The sequence below is a fragment of the Mercenaria mercenaria genome, chromosome 2, assembly GCF_021730395.1.
Source record: "Mercenaria mercenaria strain notata chromosome 2, MADL_Memer_1, whole genome shotgun sequence".
In the NCBI taxonomy this organism is placed as follows: Eukaryota; Metazoa; Mollusca; class Bivalvia; order Venerida; family Veneridae; genus Mercenaria; species Mercenaria mercenaria.
In genome coordinates this window covers 92,151,810-92,176,297 of record NC_069362.1, presented here as the reverse complement: position 1 = coordinate 92,176,297, position 24,488 = coordinate 92,151,810, and the positions used below count along the sequence as shown (strand labels likewise).

Here is a 24,488-nt window from a genome sequence, read left to right as displayed (position 1 = left end):
AAATCTATCTACAAGGATACCACTGGGGGCATCAAGCAGCTCCTTGTTTGTTTATTATATACCACTATTGAAGGAGTAAAGGGTGGCCTGGGCCTCACAGAATTTTTTGTCTCTATTTTCATTTTTTAAGCAGTGTGCATAGAAAATTGAGTGTTAGTTAATGGGTTTATGTATTGATTCTTACACTGAGTCTCACTAGGATAGTTGTTTAAGCAAAATAGATGAGTTTTCAAGTAATCCCTCTAGTTGAAGATTGTCATCAAACTGTCTTTAATCCTGGACATCAGGAGCCCTTAGAATTCCAGCATAGAAAGTCGAGCTCCCAGCAACTTTACCTGCTTGATGTCATAGGATTTTCCATACATCAAGATGACATTAGTTAAGTGTAAATCTAAACAAACATACAAACTGTTCAAACAATGAAATAATATCTTAAAACATTGTCAAATATAAGCATAATGCAATTGGCTGGTAGTCTTTAAACCTGTTACGAGAACACATTAGCTGGATGATTTGCAAGATAAGGAGATTTAAAAACATTTGATGACCAATCTAATGAGAAAAACAAAGTGTTCGAGGAACTTCTAAGAATCCTTTCACTGACTGTATCAAAAATTATTATTTTCAAGACTTGTCACGGTAACACTGTAATTAATACAAAATCATTAAATGTGCTATTTGTTTTGGTTTAAGAAGTTCAGAAATTCAGAAAGGGGTGACACTGAGGTTGATGTAGTTGAAAATATGTTATGGACTGTATAAAATTCCAAAAATGTTATAAAGTTCTTTAAAATTCCACCTTTGCAAGATCAGGATAACATGCAAAATAAAAAATCACATTACTGCTATAAAAAAGGTGATGGTCTCTTCACTATTATTAAAGATGAAATTGTGTTTTAAGAAAATATAGCAGAGTTTGTGTCAAGCAGTATCTATAATTCTAGGTGCATTTCCTTTTGTGTGCTTTTAAGTGTTTGCTTTGAACAGGAACTGATGTTATCGAATAGATTATTAATTAAGCGATGAGGTATCAAATTGGAAAAATGTTTGCACAAGGAATTAGATGCACCTCCCCTAATGTTAAAGCAAATATATGCTATGTATGCAGAGCTTTTGAACATAATTATATTATGTATTTGTACCCTGAGTATTCCACCCATGTTTGAGTACGCTAATTATAGTGTTGTAGAAAAATCATGACTTTATGTAAAAAGTTATTCCATTTTTGTAAAGAAAGTTTTCTTTGATAAAAAGAAATTGTAACATGATTTTAGTTACACTGAGAATTTTACATATTTAACATCCCACATTCAGTAAAACCACTGCTTTCAAAATCCAGTGAAATCCATGTTTAAAATAAGCATAGTAACAATCTTTTAAAACGTATTCTGCCATCATCCCCATTTTGGCACTGCTACCAAATTTTTGAAATTGTATTTGATTTTAGCTAACCTGAGCACAAAGTGCTCAAAGGTGAGCTTTTGTGATCGCCCTGTGTCCGTCATCCGTCGTCGGCGTCAACAATTTGTCTGTTAACACTCTAGAGGTCACAATTTTGAGCCTATCTTAATGAAACTTGGTCAGAATGTTACTCTCAATAAAATCTTGGACGAGTTCGATATTGGGTCATCTGGGGTCAAAAACTAGGTCACCAGGTCAAATCAAAGGAAAAGCTTGTAAACACTCTAGAGGTCACAATTTTGGTCCAGTCTTAATGAAACTTGGTCAGAATGTAACCTTCAGTAAAATCTTGGACAAGTTCAACATTGGGTCATCTGGGGTTAAAAACTAGGTCACCAGCTCAAATCAAAGGAAAAGCTTATTAACACTCTAGAGGTAATAATTTTGGCCCAATCTTAATGAAACTTGGTCAGAATGTTACCCTCAATAAAGTCTTGGACGAGTTTGATATTGGGTCATCTTGGGTCAAAACTAGGTCACCAGGTCAAATTAAAGGAAAAGCTTGTTAACACAGTAGAGGCCACATTTATCACTGTATTTTCATGAAACTTGGTCAGAATGTTAATCTTGATGATCTCAAGGTCCAGTTTGAATGTGGGTCATGTAGGATAAAAAACTAGGTCACCAGGTCAAATCAAAGGAAAAGCTTGTTTACACTGTATAGGCCTCATTTATGACCATATCTTAATGAAACTTGGTCAGAATATTAATCTTGAGGCTCTATAGGTTAACTTCAAATCTGAGTCAGGTAGGATAAAAAACCAGGTCACTAGGTCAAATCAAAGGAAAAGCTTGTTAACACTCTAGAGGCCACATTTATGACTGTATCTTCATGAAACTTAGAATGTTAACCTTGATGATCTGTAGGTTAAGTTTGAACCTAGGTCATGTCGGGTCAAAAACTAGGTCACCGGGTCAAATCAAAGGAAAAGCAAGTTTACACTGTAGAGGCCACATTTATGACCATATCTTAATGAAACTTGGTCAGAATGTTAATCTTGGTAGTCTATAGGTCATGTTCAGATCTGGGTCAGTTGGGGTGAAAAATTAGGTTACCAGGTCAAATCAAAGGAAAAGCTTGTTAACAGTGTAGAGGCCACATTTATGAGTCATAAAACAAAATTTCAATTTGAAACGTTTTTTAAAAGACCGATTTGATAAACAGCGCCGCTCCGGTTTTCTTTATCATTCGTGTTTGCCAGTCCATTTTTTTTTTCTTTTTCTTTTTTGTACAGTCGGGTTGCAAAGACGATTTTCTGCACTTGTTTCGACTGGAGCCGCAACAAATGAATCATGTAATTTTTTCAAATCCAGTAATTATAAAAATTGTTCTCATCGGTTTTCCGTCTGATGTCTCATTAAATCAAGACCTATAATGTACAATTATAGCTCTTTGATTAAATGCGGTGACCATTTGTTTTTTACCGTGATCAAACATAGCCTTTTGAAATAAACCATCCGTCGGATTCTAAATAAAAGAAGTGGATCCCCGTCGAAATGATTTGGATCCAGTCAGAAACATTTGGAAACCAGTCAAAAATGTTAAATAAACTGCAGTCGGCTGTCTGCAAACATTAAAGGATGTGCCGCGCGAGCACTGATTGCTTCATGTGCTAATTACGGACTGATTATCAAGGTGACAATCGGACCGTTTGACACGTTATTGATTATCTGAGGGTGCGACCAACAATTTCCTGCTTGGCAGGTGATCGTGTATTGAGATATCAGACCGAAATTTATATTTTTCTCCATTTTTATGGGACCGATTTTTTTCGTTTTTTCACTTCACGAATCGGTCTGAAAAGTCAAAAATCGGTCCAAAACCGACAAACCGGCAAATTTCCGAAGCCCTGTTTATGACTGTATCTTTATGAAACTTGGTCAGAATGGTAATCTTTGTGATCCCAAGGACCATGTTGGGTCAAAAACTAGGTCACCAGGTCAAATCAAAGGAAAAGCTAGTTTACACTTTATTGGTCTCATTTATGACCATATCTTAATAAAACTTGGTCAGAATGTTAATCTTGATGATCTTTAGGTCAATAGGTCAGGTGAGCGATACAGGGCCTTCATGGCCCTCTTGTTATTACAAAAGCCAATCTTTCAGAATCCAGTGAAAACCATGCTTTAAACAAATGATGTGTTATATTGCTCCATTCTAGTTGTTTGCCGCATGTGAGGTCGAAATAAACAGGAAAATTAAAATGAAACACAGTTCTTTTGTAATCATGTGTTATCAAAATGTATTTGCAGGTGATGTGAATGGTATAGAGATGCAAGTTATTCCCCAGACACAGTTTATCCCTCTACCTGAGGCCCTTTGCCTCATCATCATGGACCTTAATAACAGTCAGATTGTTGCTACACTAGATACAGTCTGTGAGAGGCTCAAGTTTGGTTACCAAGGACTCCATCTTCCTAGCAACCAGCATGTCTATGATACCCTTGGTCAGCTAATAAGGGAGAGGAAGGTCTTTCATACAGGTATTTGATTTGTAACATTGATTTCAAGATTTAATATAACAGTAAGAAAAATAAAACTGGACCTATTTATGTATCTGTTTTAACTAATAACTTGGGTGCACAGCAAGTATAATGTTGCCGACTTGGAAGCATCATTGCTGTAGATTGGGGTCAAAGTCACAGGTGTTTTTACTGTTTGCTTGTTCTAATTGCTGTGCAGTGCAGAAGACAGACACTTGTGGTCTTCTGTTAACAAATAATGTATAGAAAAACTGTGTTTCAACGTTATTAATACATGGAAAGAGGAAGTATATGTCTGTGGAATAATTTCACGAGGGCATAGCCCAAGTAAATTATTCTGGCAACATATAACAGATTTTGAGTGTATTAATTTAGGTAAAACACGATTTTGCTATACATTATTTTGATTCTAATATGCCCTTAATCTAAAACAGTAGATAAAATATAGTAGCACTCTTTCTTTGGTGCAACAAAAACATTGACATCATCGCACGTCAGTGTGACGTGATTTAGCGTAAGCTTGTTTTAACAGAAGCAAGTATATTAGAATGTTCAATAAAAATGAATGAATGAATATTATAACTGGGATTTATGACTGAGGCAGCCATTTTATTGCACAACTATAAACAAGAAACATGCAAAAAGGTTTAACAAACAAACACTCAAGGTGTGTCATGCATTTTTTCCTGCAAGCCTAGTGATCTTAACTTCCTTCCCTCTTTCATTTCATTTTAAGAACTGCAATCTGAAAATAGCACAAGCTCTTTATTTTGTTTGCTAAGGACTTACTCTTACGCAATAAATTTCATATGTGTTTGCTTTCTGCCAATGATGTTTGCTTTTAAACAATTTTTATATCTCCCATTTCGCTTAAGATCTTAAGTAAGACTTCATTGTTTCTCGTCAAAAATAACTTTTACTGCAAAAAATATCTGTTACTGTGATACTAAAATGGCAGAGAAAATTCAAATGTATAATTTTAAGAGAATTTTGGTATGTTTGAAATCATTGGGATCTAAGACAAACATCTAATTTGTTTTGATTGTGATAATTTCTTATAAACACATTGCTTAACAATAATTTGTTGAATTGGAATGTTTCCCTTAGGGTAAAAGTTTATCTTTTAAGGAAATTTACCCTGATATGGATAGTATGTGATACAAAGGCTTAATTTCACATTCCCTAAAGCTGTTTTGGTTTCATCCTTTACAATGAAAATGAAAATATTTGTCTATTTTACAGCCTTGTTACAGTGGTTTTTATTGCCCAAATGTTCCTGTTTCATTCTTGGCTGGATACAGTATGTTTAAGGCATGCTTTGCAAATGAAACCAAAAAAAAATTGACCAGTTTAATTACTTGATTAAATGAGAGACATTGTAACATTAGCTTAATGAACTTTTTGAAATGTCTACATAAAACAACTTAAAAGTTTTGGTAAGATAGTTTAAGTTAAGTAGTCCAGGCTTTGTGAAACAAGGCCCTTGTTATAAGTGTTATGGCGAACGAAGGAGAAGAATAAGTTATAAGTGTTATAACAGTTTTAAATTTTGAAAATTATAGGTATGAGTCATTGATTTTAAAGAAGAAATCAAACAGATTCATTTGATTATTGCTACAGATTAGATACATTTGTGCATATTTCTCTATACAGGAAATATTACCTACACAGTTTTTGTCAAGCTTACTCATACTGATAATTTAATTATTTAATACTTACTTTCACCTTGTAATAACCCCCTTTGATGTTTTTTCAGTTTGGTACAACTGAACAAGTTCTTTGAACTCTTTGTAAAGAGGAGAATTTATGATCAGTTAAATTAATTTATCTGTGAAGAACTTCAAGCCAGTATGTGTTTATCTGGTTTTGCTACAGTGAACAGTTTTATCTATTTGAAAATACAATACTTTAACTAGAGTAAGGTAGCAAAATGCTTATATTTACTCCCCAAACATTTCTAATATTTATCCTAAATATCAGGGTTTTTATGCCTTTTTGCTGAAGTACCAACCTATTTTTTTTGCGTTAAATAACAGGCCCAGGCCCCATCCCTTGTTTGTAAAAAAAACCCTTTCCAGCAAAATTGTGCTATAGATAGATTTACTTAGCCCAAAGTTTGTTGTTTGTGTTGTGAAAAAAAGTTGTCTGAATTGTTACGTCTCTGGTGTCGTATTTTGGCATCTTTTAGGGTTGTGCAGGATTTTCTCTTCAGCATTGACTCTATCAGAACTTTTTACAAAGGTGTGTGCATTCTGTCCTTTACCTGTCTCTTATATCAAATTTACATCTATATTAAAATATTATTTTGAAAAAATCACTTCTTTAGAATGTAAGCAAATGGAAGAACTTGGAGCTTTATTTTTTTTTGGTTGTCTGAAATTATGGTTAGTGACGCTAGTGTCAATTTGGTCAGCTGCCTCCACTATGGTTGGTTTGATTGCCCATTAACTGCCTTGCAGAGTGTTGATGGTTTTACACGTGTGTCCTTTCATGACTGAAATAATACTGGGAGGAGCGACATCCTCAAGTATGTATAAGTGACGGAAATATGCTTTCTTTATATTGTACCAGATTGGTTTTCCCATTTCGTCTAAGTGCCTAAGAATATTTTTTGAGTGTTTACAAATGGGTGTTCTTTCATCTTTAAAGAAAAAATGTCATAATGCAGTTACTCTTGCAGCCTTGACTTAATACTTGTTTGTCTCTTGAACAGAAGGGATATACACCAAAAACTATATTCTCTTATTGGTGTATTTTTGGAGTCAAAGGGAGGTAATAATTACCATTATGTATTAACCTAAAAAGCAATTTTCACAAAAGTTGCTGTTTATAATATTAATTTTATTATGCAATGTTGTGTTTTCAGTAAAATACAGCATAATTAGTTACATCAGTTTTAAGTAGCTATGCTAAATAATGGAGCTTTTTATTATTCTGCAGTTAAATGGTTAAGTCAAAGGGTACTTGACTCAGGCTCATCCTCTTCCTACCTATGTATGTATTTCATGCTTTTGCAGGGCTTTTTCCACCTGTCCCATGGGGTCGCTGCTGATGATATTTTGAAGGATGGGGAGCGGGTATTATTCCCAAGGCCAATCAGGCTTCATTTTTTTCAAATTTGAAGTAAAAAATTCCCAATCCCAAGTCAGAATGACAATATGTTATGCCCAACTGATTTCACAGTAGATGCCAATTTTTAAATGTTTCTAGGTAGTTGGGGTACTAAGTAGTGAGAGATATTTTACCACTCTTTCCATAGATTATAAATTTGGCTCCCTATCACTCTGAAAAAAAGAACTGGCTTATAATTGACACAATTTAAAAAAAATTGAAATTCCCGTAGAAATTTCAAATGGTGCCTTTAAACATATAAAATGTCCTTTAATTTAGTTTTATGGTATAATTTACTTTTATGACTTTCATCAACAATAGGGGTGCATTAAAACATAAATAGGTAGGCAATTTTCTCTCAGTTATAACTTGAAAACTCTTGCTAAATAAATAGCTAAAGAGTTAAATATGTTCAGTATTATGTGAAATATCAGTATTTATAGTAAATTAAAGGACCAAATTTAATAAACAAGCACTTTTTTTCTAGCTGACACTGTAATCTTGTTATCTAAATGGCATAAAAGTTAATATATTATACTATTAAATAACACTTAGAAGATTTAATCACAAAATACTTATGATTTTATATTTTGAGAATGCACCCATTCAGGGCTGTTAATGGGAGATAATGAAAAAATACACTGTATATCTGATCAAAAGAATTTTAAACACCTTTTACTGGATGGAATATTTTAATCCCTTCAGTTCTTTCGCTTTCACATACGTAGCTCTGCTTAGGCACTGTAAGCCTGGGCCAGCACTTGTTTTCAGACATGGTGTTTTTGAAAAACAAATTTTCTGGTCCTAGATATTCTGTACATCACTCCCACATACATACCCCCCCCCCCCCCCCCCCCCAACAACAAAAAAATCCAAATAAAGTATAAACGCACCCCGACCAAGCATGCCAGACATTCACATGATATTCCTTATATTTACTTATTATATAGTCTATTTATGCCCCTGACTTTGAACTATGAAATTAGGTTGTGATATAGAAATTGTTCCTCTGGAAAGGTTGAAAAGAAAATACACTTGAACAGGTCTTAGCAGCAACCTGTATTCAGCAGCCACTTGTCATAAGCAGTCAGTCGGCTAACTTCTCTAATGCACTATTTGTTCTATGTTGAACTTATCTTTAGCAATCACCTGTCTTAAGCAGCCAGATTGTGCTACTCCCATAGCTAGGTGCTTAATACTGGTTTGACTATACAGTCAAACTGTATTAAAGACCACCTTTGAACAAAGACCACTCTTAACAAAGACAACATCTGAACAAAGACCACCTAGCTCTAAAGACCACTGGTTTTGTTGTCTGTTTTAACATTTACAGCACATTTTTACCTGTGAATAAAGACCACCTGCCAATACTGACAGCTTTCACTGTCTGTCTCTGCATTATAAAATGTACTCTGAATGTTTTATTTACAAAGGTTATATCTTGAGCCCTGTATACTGAGACAGAAAGCTCCAGATTATGCTTCCGCTACATTCATGAAATTTTTTATTTCAGTGAAAATTTAAGAAACTGAGAAAACATTTTGTGCCATTAATTGAACGTAAAAAGTGAAAATAGAGTGATTGGGAAGTGGGGGTTGGTGCCGCGAGTTTGTGTCTGGGGGTGGGGGGTAAGGGTTAGCAAATGTTACTGAAAAAAAAAAAACTTTATCAAAAAGATCAGATTTTATGTGTACCATATAGCATATACAGTAGAAATAGGAACTTGATAGATATGGTACAACACATTTGGCACACAAGATATTTCATCTTGCAAATGGTGCTTAATTCTTGGCAGAGTATCTAAAAGAGATCACTGAAAGAAATTATGGTTGTCTGAACTAACAAATTTATGTTGCAGGTTGCTGATTTAAGGGGGGAGGTTTGGAACCTCTCTGGCTTTAAGCATCATCAAAAAACTTCTTAGAAATTAATAGGTGTTCTGTAATGAAGAGTAATGTATGGCATTATTCCAATCCAGAGTCCAAAAGAATTTAGCCTGGATTATAGGAATTTGAAAGTTTTTGTTTCTGTTAGATACCAAACCATCCTGGAAATTGGAGTGAAAGTTTAGAGAGGTTTTACAAAGCTTGGACTTTTTACAGATTTCTTGAAATAAGGTTATGTACCAGGTAAATACCATCTGTTATACAAAAACAGTAACTAATTAAGGGTACTTCTTTTTAATTAGCAAAACCCTTGTATTTAAGAGACCTTTCCAGAGTTATTGCTGTTGAATGGAAGACTAACTAAGAGTTCTTGTATTTTAAATTGACTGCCTCTTCTCTTCTCACAGGACAACACCACATGCCTGTTTGCAAAACCTCCACCCTATAATATATTATCCTTCTGTCTTTGTGTCACTACCTCAATATAAAATAACAACATGAGTTCTATTCCAGTACAATACCAGCAATTCAATTCATTTTTAACAAAGACTTAACACATTAAATCATAATAGAATTCAGCATTTATATTTTTAACAAAAATGGTTCTGATATGTACATATATTGGTATATTGCAGTGTAATAGTACTTCATATTGTAATAGTTTCCCCGTCTGATAACCTTACCAGACAGTGTTCATGAATCAGCAGTCTTCAATGAAAGGATCATAGAGAACAGTCTCATTGCTTCGGGATTGAACTTGCAATTGCATTGACTGTACATAATTTCACATGCACTTAAGTGAACCCATTGTACCTGAAACAAAATGGTAATCATCAGATACCCAAGGATGAGTTTTATACCTGTAAACACAGGTACATTTTGGCATTCTGAGAATTAAAGTTAGTGCTTTAAAATCTTTTCTTTGAAAAACCAATTGATTAAAAGAGATTTCTTATTTAATGAACAAATTAAATGGTAGATATTTTGAAATATTTTATTACTTTTGTTATTTGGATTTCTTTTGAAGGAAAGATATAAAGATAAATATGTCGAAATTTTTTCCTATAAAACTTTTTAAGAATTTTTGTGGAAGATGTTTATGTTCAAAATTTTGTAATATAATGATGATGTGTGGCAGTTAGGTAAAAAAACATATCAGGGTGTTTTGAATGAAAGTAGATTACAGCAGGGATAAAGTCTATAAAGTTCTGATTCTGGCTGGAATGTTGATGATTTGATGCCATGCCAGAAAATGATATAAAAATTAATAATGTAATGAAGCGGGTAATGGAAATTCAAGATGTGTTATATATACAAGATACAAGAGAAATGTGTTGCTGTTATCCAGTTATATAGGCCTATAACTGCTTATGATCTAGTGAATACTTACTTATTTTATCATTGGTACATTTTTTCCCACTGAATCATCCATAGGTATCCCCCCCTGCCCCTCCACCCCTATCAGTTCCTAGGTTTTGTTACTTTAAAATCATTAATATTTGCAAGGGACTAATTTTTGTGTATTTCTTGACTGATCTGCAAAATTAAATGTCAACAAGCATGCAAAGATCTCATTCTTTTATCTTTTTATGCCCCCTGAAGGGAGGCATATTAGTTTTCAACTGTCCATTCGTTAGTTCGTCACAATGTTATCTTTTTGCATGAAGGCACTTTACTCGGGAACCACTGCACCCAGGACCTTCAAACTTCACATGCTGGTAGTACTTATTGAGTACATGCCCCTACTGACTTTGGGGTCACCAGGTCAAAGGTCAAGTTCACCAGGTTAAAGGTCAAGGCGCTGCGGAGGGGGGTGGGGGGGCGGCATTTCTCACCATTAGTGACAGCTCTTGTTTTATCTTGACAAGTGGACATACACAAATACACAGCTGTTTTAAAACTGGCAGAACTATAAGAAAAGCATATTTTGAATAATCAACGGCACTTGTGGCCAGACAAGAAAGCTTGGTTGGTAGCTAGCACAATACTACAGATCTTGAAGTTACAAGAACAATCTCTGAGCAATGCAGTGTTTAATATTAAAGTGATGAAAGACAACATGGCTGAAACAGTTCCTAAACAAGGTAGTGCTTAGTATGACATTTTGACAAGACAACACAGCTGGAACAATTCTTAAGCAAGGTAGTGTTTAGTATGACAGTTTGACAAGATAACACAGCTGGAACAATTTTTAAGCAAGGTAGTGTTTAGTATGACATTTTGACAAGACAACACAGCAGGGACAATTCCTGAGCAAGATAGTGTTTAGTATGACATGATTTTGACAAGACAGCACAGCTGGAACAATTCCTAATTTTTAAGCAAGGTAGTGTTTATAGTATGACATTTTGACAAGACAACACAGAAGGTAGTGTTTAGTATGACATTTTGACAAGACATCACAGCTGGGACAATTCCTGAGCAAGGTAGTGTTTAGTATGACATGATTTTGACAAGACAGCACAGCTGGAACAATTCTTGAGCAAGGTAGTGTTTAGTATGACATGATTTTGACAAGACAGCACAGCTGGAACAATGTTTAAGCAAGGTAGTGTTTAGTATGACATTTTGACAAGACAACACAGCTGGAACAATTCTTGAGCAAGGTAGGGTTTAGTATGACATGTTTTTGACAAGACAGCCCAGCTGGAACAATTCCTGAGCAAGGTAGTGTTTAGTATGACATGATTTTGACAAGACAGCACAGCTGGAACAATGTTTAAGCAAGGTAGTGTTTAGTATGACATGATATTTTGACAAGACAGCACAGCTGGAACAATTCCTGAGCAAGGTAGGGTTTAGTATGACATGATTTTGACAAGACAACACAGCTGGAACAATTCTTGAGCAAGGTAGTGTTTAGTATGACATGATTTTGACAAGACAACACAGCTGGAACAATTCCTGAGCAAGGTAGTGTTTAGTATGACATGATTTGACAAGACAGCACATCTGGAACAATTCCTAATTTTTTTAGCAAGGTAGTGTTTATAGTATGACATTTTGACAAGACAACACAGAAGGTAGTGTTTAGTATGACATTTTGACAAGACAACACAGCTGGGACAATTCCTAAACAAGGCAATGTTTAGCAGGACAGTTTGACAGAAGACAACACAGCTGGAACAATTAATATATAATTCCTGAGCAAGGTAGTGTTTAGTATGATGTTTTGAAAAGACAACACAGCTAACTTGAGTTTTCAGTTGCTATTTAATGCTTTGGATTTTGATTGTATCAGCCTTGCTTCATTTTCATTCAAATGAATGTTGACCAGATCTGCCCTAGACAAGCAGAGGAATTGATAAAATATTTATTGCCTGTGTAAAAGGGACTTTATAGTTGACAAGAGATCTATTTTATGGTTATGTTAATTAAGTTTCAGATCATAAAGTTTAGATTATCTAAAGTGATACAATATTGATTTGTATATGCAAAAATACTCTCCTGACATCTCAGTTGTTTGAACTGGCCCTTGGTTACACAGTATTAAATAGAGCAAAAAGAAGTTGCACATTTTTTCTTTCCTCTAAAGTAATCAAGTTGCTGCCAAATTACACAATTGTATTATTTTTTAAAAAATCATAAGCACAGCAATGTTGACATCATGTCACATTTTATTTGGTGCCCTACAGATGAGAATGAGTGCTTTCATATTTTATCTACTACTTATACAGACATTTTTAATCCCCCGCCGTGGCGGTGGGATTATAGGAATGGTCTGCGTCCGCCCTTCCGTCCGTCCGTCCTTCCGTCCGTAATAAAATCGTGTCCGGTCCATATCTCCTAAACCCCTTGGAGGATTTTCATGAAACTTGGGTCAAATGATCACCTCATCAAGATGATGTGCAGAACCCATGAGTCAGCCATGTTGGCTCAAGGTCAAGGTCATAACTCAAAGTCAAAGGTTTGAGCCTGCCATTTTGTGTCCGCTCTATATCTCCTAAACCCCTTGAAGGAATTTAATAAAACTTTAGTCAAATGATCACCTCATCAAGACGATGTGCAGAACCCATGAGCCAGTCATGCCGGCTCAAGGTCAAGGTCACAACGTAGGGTCAAAGGTTTGAACCTTCCATTTTGTGTCCGCTCTATATCTCCTAAACCCCTTGAAGGATTTTCATCAAACTTGGGTCAAACGATCACCTCATCAAGGCGATGTGCAGAAATTATGAGTCAACCATGCCAGCTCAAGGTCAAGGTCACAACTAAGGGTCGAAGGTTTGAGCCTTCCATTTGGTGTCCACTCTGTATCTCCTTAACCCCTTGAAGGATTTTCATCAAACTTGGGTCAAATGATCACCTCATCAAGAACTCATGAGTCAGCCATGTCAACTCAAGGTCAAGGTCACAACTGAAGGTCAGAGGTTTCAGCTCTGTATCTCCTAAACCCCTTGAAGGATTTTCATGAACTTTTGGTCAAATGATCACCTCATCAAGACGTTGTGCAGAATTCATGAGTCAGCCATGTCAGTTCAAGGTCAAGGTCACAGCTAAAATCAAAGGTTTTACCCTTTCACTATCCATAGCAGTGGCGGGGGATTTAGCTGTCATTCAGACTGCCTTGTATAATTTAAAAAAAGCAATGAGAAACAGTTACATATATATTGCTTTAATAATTCACTTGGATAATGTCATCATGAAATTATTCCAAAGGCATGTAGACTTTTCGTCATGTTTACATGTATCGAAATATGGTTCTGTTTTATATTATGTATTAAGTATGCAGCAATAATAATAAACTTGCACATTTGAATTTAATATCGAAAAAATTATGGAATATTTGTTAGACATCATAAATACAAGCTGTTTAATACACCTGCAATGTCAAATGTTAGAGCTGAAACAAAAGATGTTTTCGCAGATTTAGTAATTAAAAAAAAGAATTTTATGGAAGTATTTCATTGAGTATTAGGTCACACTTTAAGTTACATCTGTCTGACAGCTTAGTAAATATCTTTAATGAAGTAATATTTTTAAGCTAATAAATCTGCTAAAAGAAACATGTCATTTTGAGCTACTGATACACTACTTTTCCTTTGATCAGCATTTAGACAATATCTTTACATATATTATTGAGAGGAAAAACCATGCTTTTATTGCTTGTTTGATTGATTAAGTATCTCCACTTGATTGTTATTTTTTCACATCCATGTGCTCTATAAAAGCTGATCCATTGTCTGTATGGGTACTTTATGGTTCAATATAATGGAATTGCGGCCATAAATCAAGTAAGAATTTCTACCAGTATTCTTAGGACTTTGGACTTGCATTGACATGCCTTGTATCCCTGTGGGCCTACATCTTCTGGGTTGAGAAGCAGTAGTTATATTCAGTAAGGGTTGTATTCATAAAAAATTGACAGAATTTTTTTGCAGAGAGTTACTAGAATTTCTAGTTATGTTGATCCTAGTTCACGGGTATGAAACGTTGCCTGCGGCACAAAATGTGCCGCACTGAAATGAAGGCATCGCGCTTCCGACGGCGCAGGCATTGCGCAGGATGTTTACAAAAATAACGAGCACGGTGAGAAAAATTGAATGTTTTTGGTTATTGTCTTGTTACAGTAAACACTTTTTAGAAATCGGGGAATGCAGCGGGATGTAGTTATGTCTTGCCGACAAATCCATGCCCAGTTTGTGAAGATATATGTAATATTGTTATTTTGCGCGTGTTTTTCATCGGATACAGTAACGTGAAAATTACAAAAGCAGTGAATATTCCGAGTCATTTCACATCCTGCAGAAAAAGGAATGATGTATTTCTGTAGTATATTATAAAAAGACATGATATCTGATCGATTGAGATAAAATACATGTCAAGAAAAAGGCATAACCCCTCGTTCTGCCGACTTTTCAGTCCAGTGCCGCAGGCATCTCGATGGTGCCGCAGGCATCGCGAGAGGCGCAGTCATCTTGAATACCATTGTAGTCAGTAGTACGTGTAATTTCGACCAACTAACATGTATTAAAGTACAATAAAAAATCAATAACAATGTTGTTCCTCCAGTTATTGTGTAAGACAAAATTTTCTGAACCTGAACTTTGTAATATTAATAGCTATTTTAAGAAGTTTGCAATATTTTTCCTCGTTGTTTTGTGGGATGGGGTCAGATCCCTTTCAGTTGAGAAAATCACGTCATTTTATATCGAACTGGGATTATTTCTCCTAAAATAACAATATTCAATTACAAAACATTTCCATTTGTAACAATTATTGATAGTTAGTTCAAAGCAAGGTATGAAAACCAACATTGGAGCACAAAAACTGTCATAACTTTTGTCATTTTTCAACCAATTCTTTTGCTTTTGTTTCAGCATCGAGTGTTTTTTCTTTACAGTTCGGGCATACTTTTTTTATAAGCGGTGAGCTGAATGCCTCCCCCCCCCCCCCCCCCCCCCCCCAAAAAAAAAAAGAAATAAGGTATTGGTGAGAATCGCTGTTACTGCGTTCCAGCGTTCCAAAAAAAAAGAACGCAAAACAAACAAAAAATCGTAAAAACATGAAACTTCTTTGGCTCATCTCGCGCCATGTTTTTCTGTAACAGTACATCAGCACCAAATTTACTGTTAGGTCAAGATATTTAAATACGAACAAGAATATTTAAAACTACTGTTCCCAAGTTTTGTGTGGAAAAGAACCAATGAAGTTGAGATCTTTCGAAAAATTTGTCCAAAAAGGGGCTTAACTTGTTTTAATTATTTCTGAAATTCTACAAAAATATTAACGTACTTTACTCACTCTTTGTCGTTCAAATATGATTTAGGTCTGTGCAATGACTGTACACATAAAGTTTACGTCTGACCATAAGGAGTTCTAAATCATTTTCTTTTCCCTTTTAATACACACTGAATGCACATCCATCTGAAAATATAAAATTAACAAGATACATAACATTCGATAACTTCATAATTTGCTTCTTTTCCACATAAAATTTGTGAACAGTATCATTTTAAGGGAAGTTTCATGTTTTTACGGTTTTTTTTTTTGTCTTGTTTCGTTCCTTTTCTTCGGAAAGCCAAAACAGTGATTTTTTTGCCATTTCTTTTTTTCGTTTTTCTTTCTTTTTTGTTAGGGGGGGGGGTCAGCTCATCGCTAATCAAAATAGTACGCCAAAACTGTAAAGAAAATAAAAACAACAATACTTGATGCTGAAACAAAAACATCAAAACTGGCTGAAAAATGACAAAAGTTATGACAGTTTTGTGCTCCAATGCTGGTTTTCATACCTTGCTTTGAAGTAAGCAACAATGATTGTTACTAATGGTAATGTTTGGTAATTGAATATTGTTATTTTAGGACAAAATAATCCCAGTTCGATATAAAATGACGTGATTTTCCCAGCTGGAAGCGACCTGGCCCCATTCCCCAAAACAGCGAGAAAAAATACTGCAAACTTCTTAAAATAGCTATTAATATTACAAAGTTCGGGTTCAGAAGATTTGTCTTACACAATAACTGGAGGAACAACATTGTTATTGATTTTTTTGTACTTTAATACATGTTAGGTGGTCGAAATTACACGTACTACTGACTACAAATAGTATTCAAGATGACTGTGCCCCTCGCGATGCCTGCGGCACCATTGAGATGCCTGCGGCACTGGACTGAAAAATCGGCAGAACGAGGGGATATGCCTTTTCCTTGACATGTATTTTATCTCAATCGATCAGATATCATGTCTTTTTATAATATACCACAGAAATACATCATTCCTTTTTCTGCAGGATGTGAAATGACTCGGAATATTCACTGCTTTTGTAATTTTCTCGTTACTGTATCCGATGAAAAACACGCGCAAAATAACAATATTACATATATCTTCACAAACTGGGCATGGATTTGTCGGCAAGACATAACTACATCCCGCTGCATTCCCCGATTTCTAAAAAGTGTTTACTGTAACAAGACAATAACCAAAAACATTCAATTTTACTCACCGTGCTCGTTATTTTTGTAAACATCCTGCGCAATGCCTGCGCCGTCGGAAGCGCGATGCCTTCATTTCAGTGCGGCACATTTTGTGCCGCAGGCAACGTTTCATACCCGTGTAGTTGCAGTTAAAGCAGCATGCCTCCAGATTCGGCTAAAAAATAATCTTTCTTTCAAATTGAAGTTTGGTCATATTATGAATATTAGAATATGAATTTTTGTTTCTAAAATAATTATTTTAAAAGTTCCAAATCAAGAAAAAAAGATGACCATGTCGGGAATCAAACCCGGGACCGCCGCTGCAATAAAGACATTTTCCCGTCGTCGTAACCAATAGCGCTATAGCTAAAGTAGTGAGTAATGACTTCAAAATATAGATATTTATAATCGAGACAGTTTACCTGGAGTAAAAGCGTGACAAACGCTTCTCAGTTTTCATCATAAAAAGTAGTAAAAACAGCAAATTCTCATGTGTTTCCGTAACACAAAGTTTGTCAGTAATAAAGTTTTAAAGCCTTCTTAAGAAATATAGCATTTATTTCAAGATATCTAACATTTTTTTATTTTTTGTTGTTGTCGAACAATCTGGAGGCTTTAACATTGCTCCAGCCTTCATTTTATGCTAAGTTAAGAAACTCTTCAAAAATGAATCTAATACTAGTCTGTTAGGGTTATCTCCCTTTCATGCTGATGTGAAATGGGAACTAATTTAAATGAATTTACAGGTAATTACTTTGTAGAAAGATTAATGTTTCTGTTATTTAGAAATAGCAAAGTTAATTACTCTTTCTGTTTGTGTGAAACTGGTATCTTACATTCATTCTGCACTCAGATCTTTCTTACAGGCTTTGTGAAATAGCAAGCAAATTCAGAGAGAAAAAAGCTATTTTGATGATTTGTGAACTTTTATTATATTTTCAGGCTGTGGTTATTTTGTGGTGACCCCAGATACATTTCGTATGCATGGGGATGACATGCAGTCCCCTACCCTGCTTTCACCTTGGACTCATCTACACCCAATGTATATACCTGCTGCTTTTAAGTAAGTAATACTAAAATGTACTATAGGTATACTATGTACTTGAAAATATTTGAAGTATTGTTTAATGTCCAAATGTGTTTTCTCTGATGCTGCTATATACAGCTCCCATGTTTCAACCATAAAGGTGGGTCATTTCATACGTCACAATTTTGGTTGGCTACAATTTTTAACTTACGTCATGTCCTCGTAACTGATAAAGAGATACTGTGCACGGACATTACCCATCGAAAATGTTCTTTGTGAAGCTTTGATGCCATGTTTGAATGTTTGCTATTCCAGTTACTGTTGTTAGTCTAAGACTCTGCCCTTTCAGAGATCAACAGCTTAAATTGGTTTGATAAAAACAGAATGAAAGTAAGAGAAAACAACATTATAAATATCATATATAAATGAGCCGCGCCATGAGAAAACCAACATAATGGCTTTGCGACCAGCATGGATCCAGACCAGCCTGCGCATCTGCGCAGTCTGGTCAGGATCCATGCTATTTGCTTTAAAGGCCCATTTTAATTAGAGAAACTGTTAGCGAACAGCATGGATCCTGACCAGACTGCGCAGATGCGCAGGCTGGTCTGGATCCATGCTGGTCGCAAAGACACTATGTTGGTTTTTTCATGGCACGGCTCAAATTAAGTTAAGCAATTTCAGTTTGGGTATAATATACATGTTTGTGTTTTAACTGTGTAGAGACCTTCAGCCCTCTTACACTTTAACCATACCCATGTTTTTCATACTGAAAACAATAGGAGGTTAATCTTGATTTATTTCTTAAGTGACTTCATATAGTGTATCTGGAATTCTTTCTAGAATTTTAACAACATTTTTAGTCAATTTCTTGTATTCTGCAAAATTTACCTCCGCCTCTTTTTCAATAATTTAGGCTTTCTTAATAATCTCATGATCTTAGATATATATTAAAATTTCAGTCAGCCACCTCGACAGCCAATGAGATCGATATCTTGTCAGGTGGATACAGAACACAGTGTGACTGGTCACCAAGGCTCGTGTGACAAACCAGATAAAGATCTCAACTGTAATGAAAAACTTCAGGTAAGAACTGAATTTGTGACAATTCTTAAGGAATTGAAACTGGATCAGACTTTGTCTGAATCTTTATAAAACCACTGAAAACTACCCTCAAACATTCAATGAAATTTTAGAACAAATAGTAGCAGTATAAGTACAAGATTGAACTGCTAAATGGAATTCAGTCAGTTGTCCAAAATTCTAAACATGCAGTAGGAGGGATTTTCTTTCTTCTCCAAAACACTTCAAGCAATGATTCAAGTCACTAAGGTGGAGACCAAAAAATATATCTAAAATATTCGTAGCAGTTTCTGTTTGATATTCTCTATGTAGGATTGTATCAGTTATGAGTTTTAAGCTTAATTTCAAAAACACAACACTAATATAACTAAAAATGAATCTTGAAAAAATAGATATGATTCTGATTAATTAGTGGAACAATTTTTGGTTTCAGATTGATTTACCATCCCCACGTGTACAGAGAAGTATGAGTGTAAGTGTAAAACGGCCACGAGATAGGGGACGAAGAGATGAGGCCTCGGAGGTGGGCTCAGTACGTAGAAGTTCCTCTGTGAAAGGAAGGAATGAAAAGTCCAAATCTTTGTCAAAGGAGGAAACAAAGAGTGAAGGCAAACAAGAGAAAACTAAAGGTAAATGGTTTGTTAATACAACAGACATTTGGTTAATGGTAAAAAGAAATCATATTATGTGAGGTATTGCATGTTAATTATTCCAAATTTAATAAGTTAACATCGATTGTTTCTGAATCTTCGAATGTAGAACTGTATCACTGTTATTTTAGTTTAATTGACATGAGTCCGTCAATCCATCTTTATATTTTTATGCAGAAGTTCAAACCATGATTGCAATCATATTTACCTAGAAGTTTTTTTAGTGTGTAAGAACACACTTGGTGTTGTGAAACTAACTTTTTTGTTAGTTTTTAATTGTTTAGCAGAAATAATTTTTTAATGTTCCATTTAAAATTTGGTTGAATTTGATATGACAATACTTAACAGTTACATAATGTTTCATTTCAGAGAAAGTATCATTCTTTTCCAAGATATTTGGGCGTAACAAGAAGAAGCAGCAGCCTCCACCAGAGCCCAAGAAACCAACTGTCGAGTATGCTACATTCTCCGCACAGTTCCCTCCTCCTGAATGGATGTGGTATCAACAGCAGTTAGATCGTCAGCTCCGTACAGAGACTTGGGTCCAGCAGCAGATGCATAAGTCTGGTACCTGGCACCACTACCTACACAGTATGCCTGGAAACAGTCCAACAACCAGTCTACACATGGGAGCGAACTCTGTCCCAGAGAAGACTAGTGCAATGCATAATACACATTTTAATCAAAATTACCATCAAGTCTTCAGGAACAGTGTGCCTAGAAAATCAAATAAAAAGTCCCATAAGCATAAAGACAGACTGCCGATAGTGATAGCAAATAATCCCGGTGAGAGTACACATCTTGATTTAGATCAGAAACATACGTACAAAAACAGTATGGGACAGACTAATATACGTCTGAGTTCCCTGCCAACCAGACTTTCTCCATCTGGTGAAACCCTTCATTCGGATTATGTCTCGCATCCTATGTTCAGTTCTACGCCAAGATTTAGTTCAATACCAGAACACACTAAAGTCACTAGAGAAACTGCAACACATATGGATTCTGAGCATAAAGATGTGCAGCCAAAAAGTGAAAAAGAAAGGTCAAGGTCATTGAGAAAATCTCACAAAACGAAGAAGAAGTCGCATCATGATCGGCATTCTAGCTATTTACCAACAACAAGGCATGTAAGTGGAATGAGTGCTCGTACTGCAGCAGAAATGGATAATGACATTAGTTATGAATTTCAAGGTCACTTGCCTAACAAACATTCGGCCATTGGGAAATCACACAGTAGCGGAGTGAACTGTATTGGTCTTGAACCTGAGCCTAGTCGTAATAAAAGTCAGAAATATCAAAGGTCAAACTCATATAGACACACTGTGACTGAAACACAAATTGACCCCAGTCAAGTTCGGAGGTATCAGAGATCACAGTCTTACAGACATCCAGTTAAAGATCATGAAACTGTATCAAAGACTGAAGTTTCAAGTCATATTTATGCAAATGTTCATATATCTGAAGAAACGAAACCAAAAGTTCCGGAAAGAATAAATAGGAAAAGTCAATGCCAAAGCAGTCTAGGTCATAGTAGAGCCGAAACAGCTAGAGACAATAGTGATTTTTTATGCGATCGGTCAACACATTACAGACTAGACCTTCCTGAAAGTGATCGCCATTCTGACCACGGAAGTGAACTTGGCCACGATGAGCAAACCAGCAGTAGCGGAGGTGGTACTTTAAACTCTAATTCTAGTCAAGAGCCACCCTCGACTGACAGTGCTGTAGAAGGAACAGAAAGTAGTGAACACAGTCTGGGTACAGTTATTGATACCAGACGAATCGCAAATAAACATTTAGAGCGACTTACTGCGGATGTACAGGAGATGTCGTTAGGAGACAGTGGATTTAGTTCTCCGCGGATCTCTGAAAATTCAAGTGAGAGCAAAAAAGGGGATAGCAATTTTACAAAAAGTCATAATGGATTCATGTGCAATAATTTGAAAACAGGACAGAGGCTTAATAACTCAATGGGAAGGCTTGATGAGTGTCCAGAAGATTCATTTGATAGAATATCTTCTGACAGATTGTATGAAAATGTTCGATTAAGCCAAAAAGAGGTGTTAAATAACATGAAATACCTTCACAAAGAGATTAATGTATCATCACAGAATCTTAACAATCAAGTTCATGTTGCTGAAAGTAGCACTACTCAGGTCGAGTTCGACCCGAAACAGTCAGTTGCCAAAAAGTTCAACTTTGAAGGAGATTTTCATGTTGTTGGTGTCGTGTAGTGCATAAGAATATGTAAAATGCAGAAAACTAATTTCAAATGGCATTCTATTTCTAATTATTTTTCCAGAAAGACTTAGTTTCTACATCAAAATAAGTAATTTATCCGTATTTCTCTTCTGAGAAAAACAATTTTTTATTTAGATATTATTTTAGTTATAGTGTGTTATATCCCTTATTTGTTCAGCATTCAAATTTCGAAGTTTTCGTTTGATGTCTGGAATAAGGGATAGTTAACATAATGGTACTTTCAAATGAATAACACACATCATATGAGCAGTGTGCCAAAATTATATTTCTCTCAGGTTTATAGAATGATCAAAATTGAATGCTATATTTGAATAGTGATTTATAGCAAAACAGGTGTTATGTTGTTTTGAACTTTTCTAAAAATTTGCTTCAGTCATGTCTTATTCATCAATGGTCAGTGTTGTCTGCTAAAATCAACATACTCGTCATTTTCTATCATTCATAAAATAGGCAACCCATTTTTTGACATACTTCCCTCCAAAGTCTTTATGGAGATTGTTAACTTTGAAAATGTATTTGAATTTATACGCAAGACAATAACAGAGCCATTTAGAAACAAAACATAAAAAGAACCCATGGAAAATATTAAAAGTCAAACTTTTTATCGAGAAATTATAAGATTCCTAAATTTACTTAATGTTCATTATTTTCATCAAGTTGAACTTTTTATCAAATCCATTGGAGACGTTTACAATGATCTCATTTTATATGCTTTTGTAATGCCTTATGTACAAACACATTTTATATGCTGTTTTTAAGCAGGTTGTGTAGCATATGTTTTAGTGTGCCTTTTATACGTGTACAGTATTTATAATTGTTGTGATTGTACATAAGCTTTTTAATTTAACAGTTTGACGTCGCGTCTTCCAAGCAATGTTATTGTGTCACTTTATAGTTAAACCCTATAGTGCTTTTACATTGATTTTAAGAAATTTGAGTTTGGGATTTGATACTTGTATACCGTTATGTATGTGTAGTTAATATTTCTATGTAAAAAGAATTGGCTGCTGAAATTTTTCCAGTACATTTTATCAAATTGTCCACTACAAGTACAAATTGAATTGTGCCTGGCTAAATTAAATGAAAACTTCATTGTTCTAATTATGTCTCCCACCACACAGTGGTGTGGGAGACATATTGATTTACTCCAGACTGTGTGTCTGTGTCTGTGTGTGTGTGTCTGTCACAAAGCTTGTCCGCACTGTAAGTCGAACATTTCTCATCCGATTTTCACCAAACTTGAATAAAATGTGTTTGACCATAAGACCTCGGCCATGTTCGATAACTAGCCAAATTGGTCCAGGCATCTTGGAGTTATGGCCCTTGAATTACCAAAAATCGGTCTTTTTACTCTTGTCCACACTCTAATTCGAATATTTCTCATCCAGTCTTCACCAAACTTAAACAAAATGTGTTTGATCATGATACCTAGGCCAAGTTCGATAACTAGCCAAATCGGTCCAGGCATTTTGGAGTTACGGCCCTTGAATTATCGAAAAATTGGCCTTTTTACTCATGTCCGCACTCTTAATCAAACATTTCTCATCCGATCTTCACCAAACTTGAACAAAATGTGTTTGACCATGAGACCTCGGCCAGGTTTGATAACTAGCCAAATCGGTCATGGCATTTTGGAGTTACGGCCCTTGAATTATCGAAAAATCGGCCTTTTTACTCTTGTCCGCACTCTTAAGTCGAACATTTCTCATCCGATCTTCACCAAACTTGAACAAAATGTGTTTGACCATGAGACCTCGGCCAAGATCGATAACTAGCCAAATCGGTCCAGGCATTTTAGAGTTACGGCCCTTGAATTACCGAAAAAATCCGTCTGTTTACTCTTGTCCGCTCTCTTAAGTCGAACATTTCTCATCCGATCTTCACCAAACTTGAACAAAATGTGTTTGGCCATAAGACCTTACCCAAGTTTGATAACTAGCCAAATCCGCCTAGGCACTTTTGATTTATGGCCCTTGAATTACTGATTGGATCCACTCATCCAGACCATCTAATTGGATCCGCTCGTCTAAAACATCTAGAGAAACTAACATTTTTCATAGGGGCAGTTGTGGGAGACATGCGCTTTTCTCAAAAGCATCTCTAGTTTTAGACACGTGCTGTGCATAAAAACAAAAAATGAAATCCTACACTTACCTAGTCGTTCTTGTACAAGTATAAAATCACAGATTCTCTATTATTGAAGATAAAATTTTTAGGCTGATGACCAAAAAATTTTTTTACTCATTAGATTTTATCTTTGGATTTTAAAAATGTCCAAGGTTTGAAATTGAACAGATTTTATTTAGTAGTTTATTTGCTGAACTGCTGTAAATGTTTGAAATTTTAAAGCAATATTATGCAGCACTGCCAGGCAATAAACAGAATGTTAATGCTAACTGGAGTTATTTTCTTTAAATATTCCTGATTATAATGTAGCATTTTCCCCATCATTTCTGAAAAACGTGTTCTGTCCATCGCCTCATCTTTTTACCCCTTTGAAATGTTTTCAGTGCAATGGTCATTACTCGCATGACAGTATTTCAGGAATTATCCCCCCTTTTTACTTAAAATATCAGGTTTAAGTTTTGGTTCATTTTCACTCTGTTTTAC

At 35.3% G+C, this 24,488-nt stretch overlaps 1 protein-coding gene across 2 annotated transcripts in view; it reads left to right on the top strand.

Annotated features, from left to right (window-relative positions):
• Positions 1-24,274, top strand: part of LOC123564574 (uncharacterized) — a 43,219-nt gene extending 18,945 nt beyond the window's left edge. For both annotated transcript variants that reach the window (XM_045358248.2, XM_045358250.2), the window contains exons 2-6: positions 3,715-3,945; positions 17,796-17,916; positions 18,843-18,966; positions 19,397-19,592; positions 19,983-24,274. In XM_045358248.2, the coding sequence (XP_045214183.2) occupies positions 3,715-3,945; positions 17,796-17,916; positions 18,843-18,966; positions 19,397-19,592; positions 19,983-21,850 (2,540 nt within the window). In that variant the 3' untranslated portion in view covers positions 21,851-24,274. The remainder of the gene's footprint in view (positions 1-3,714; positions 3,946-17,795; positions 17,917-18,842; positions 18,967-19,396; positions 19,593-19,982) is intronic.
• Positions 24,275-24,488: the final 214 nt, after the last annotated feature.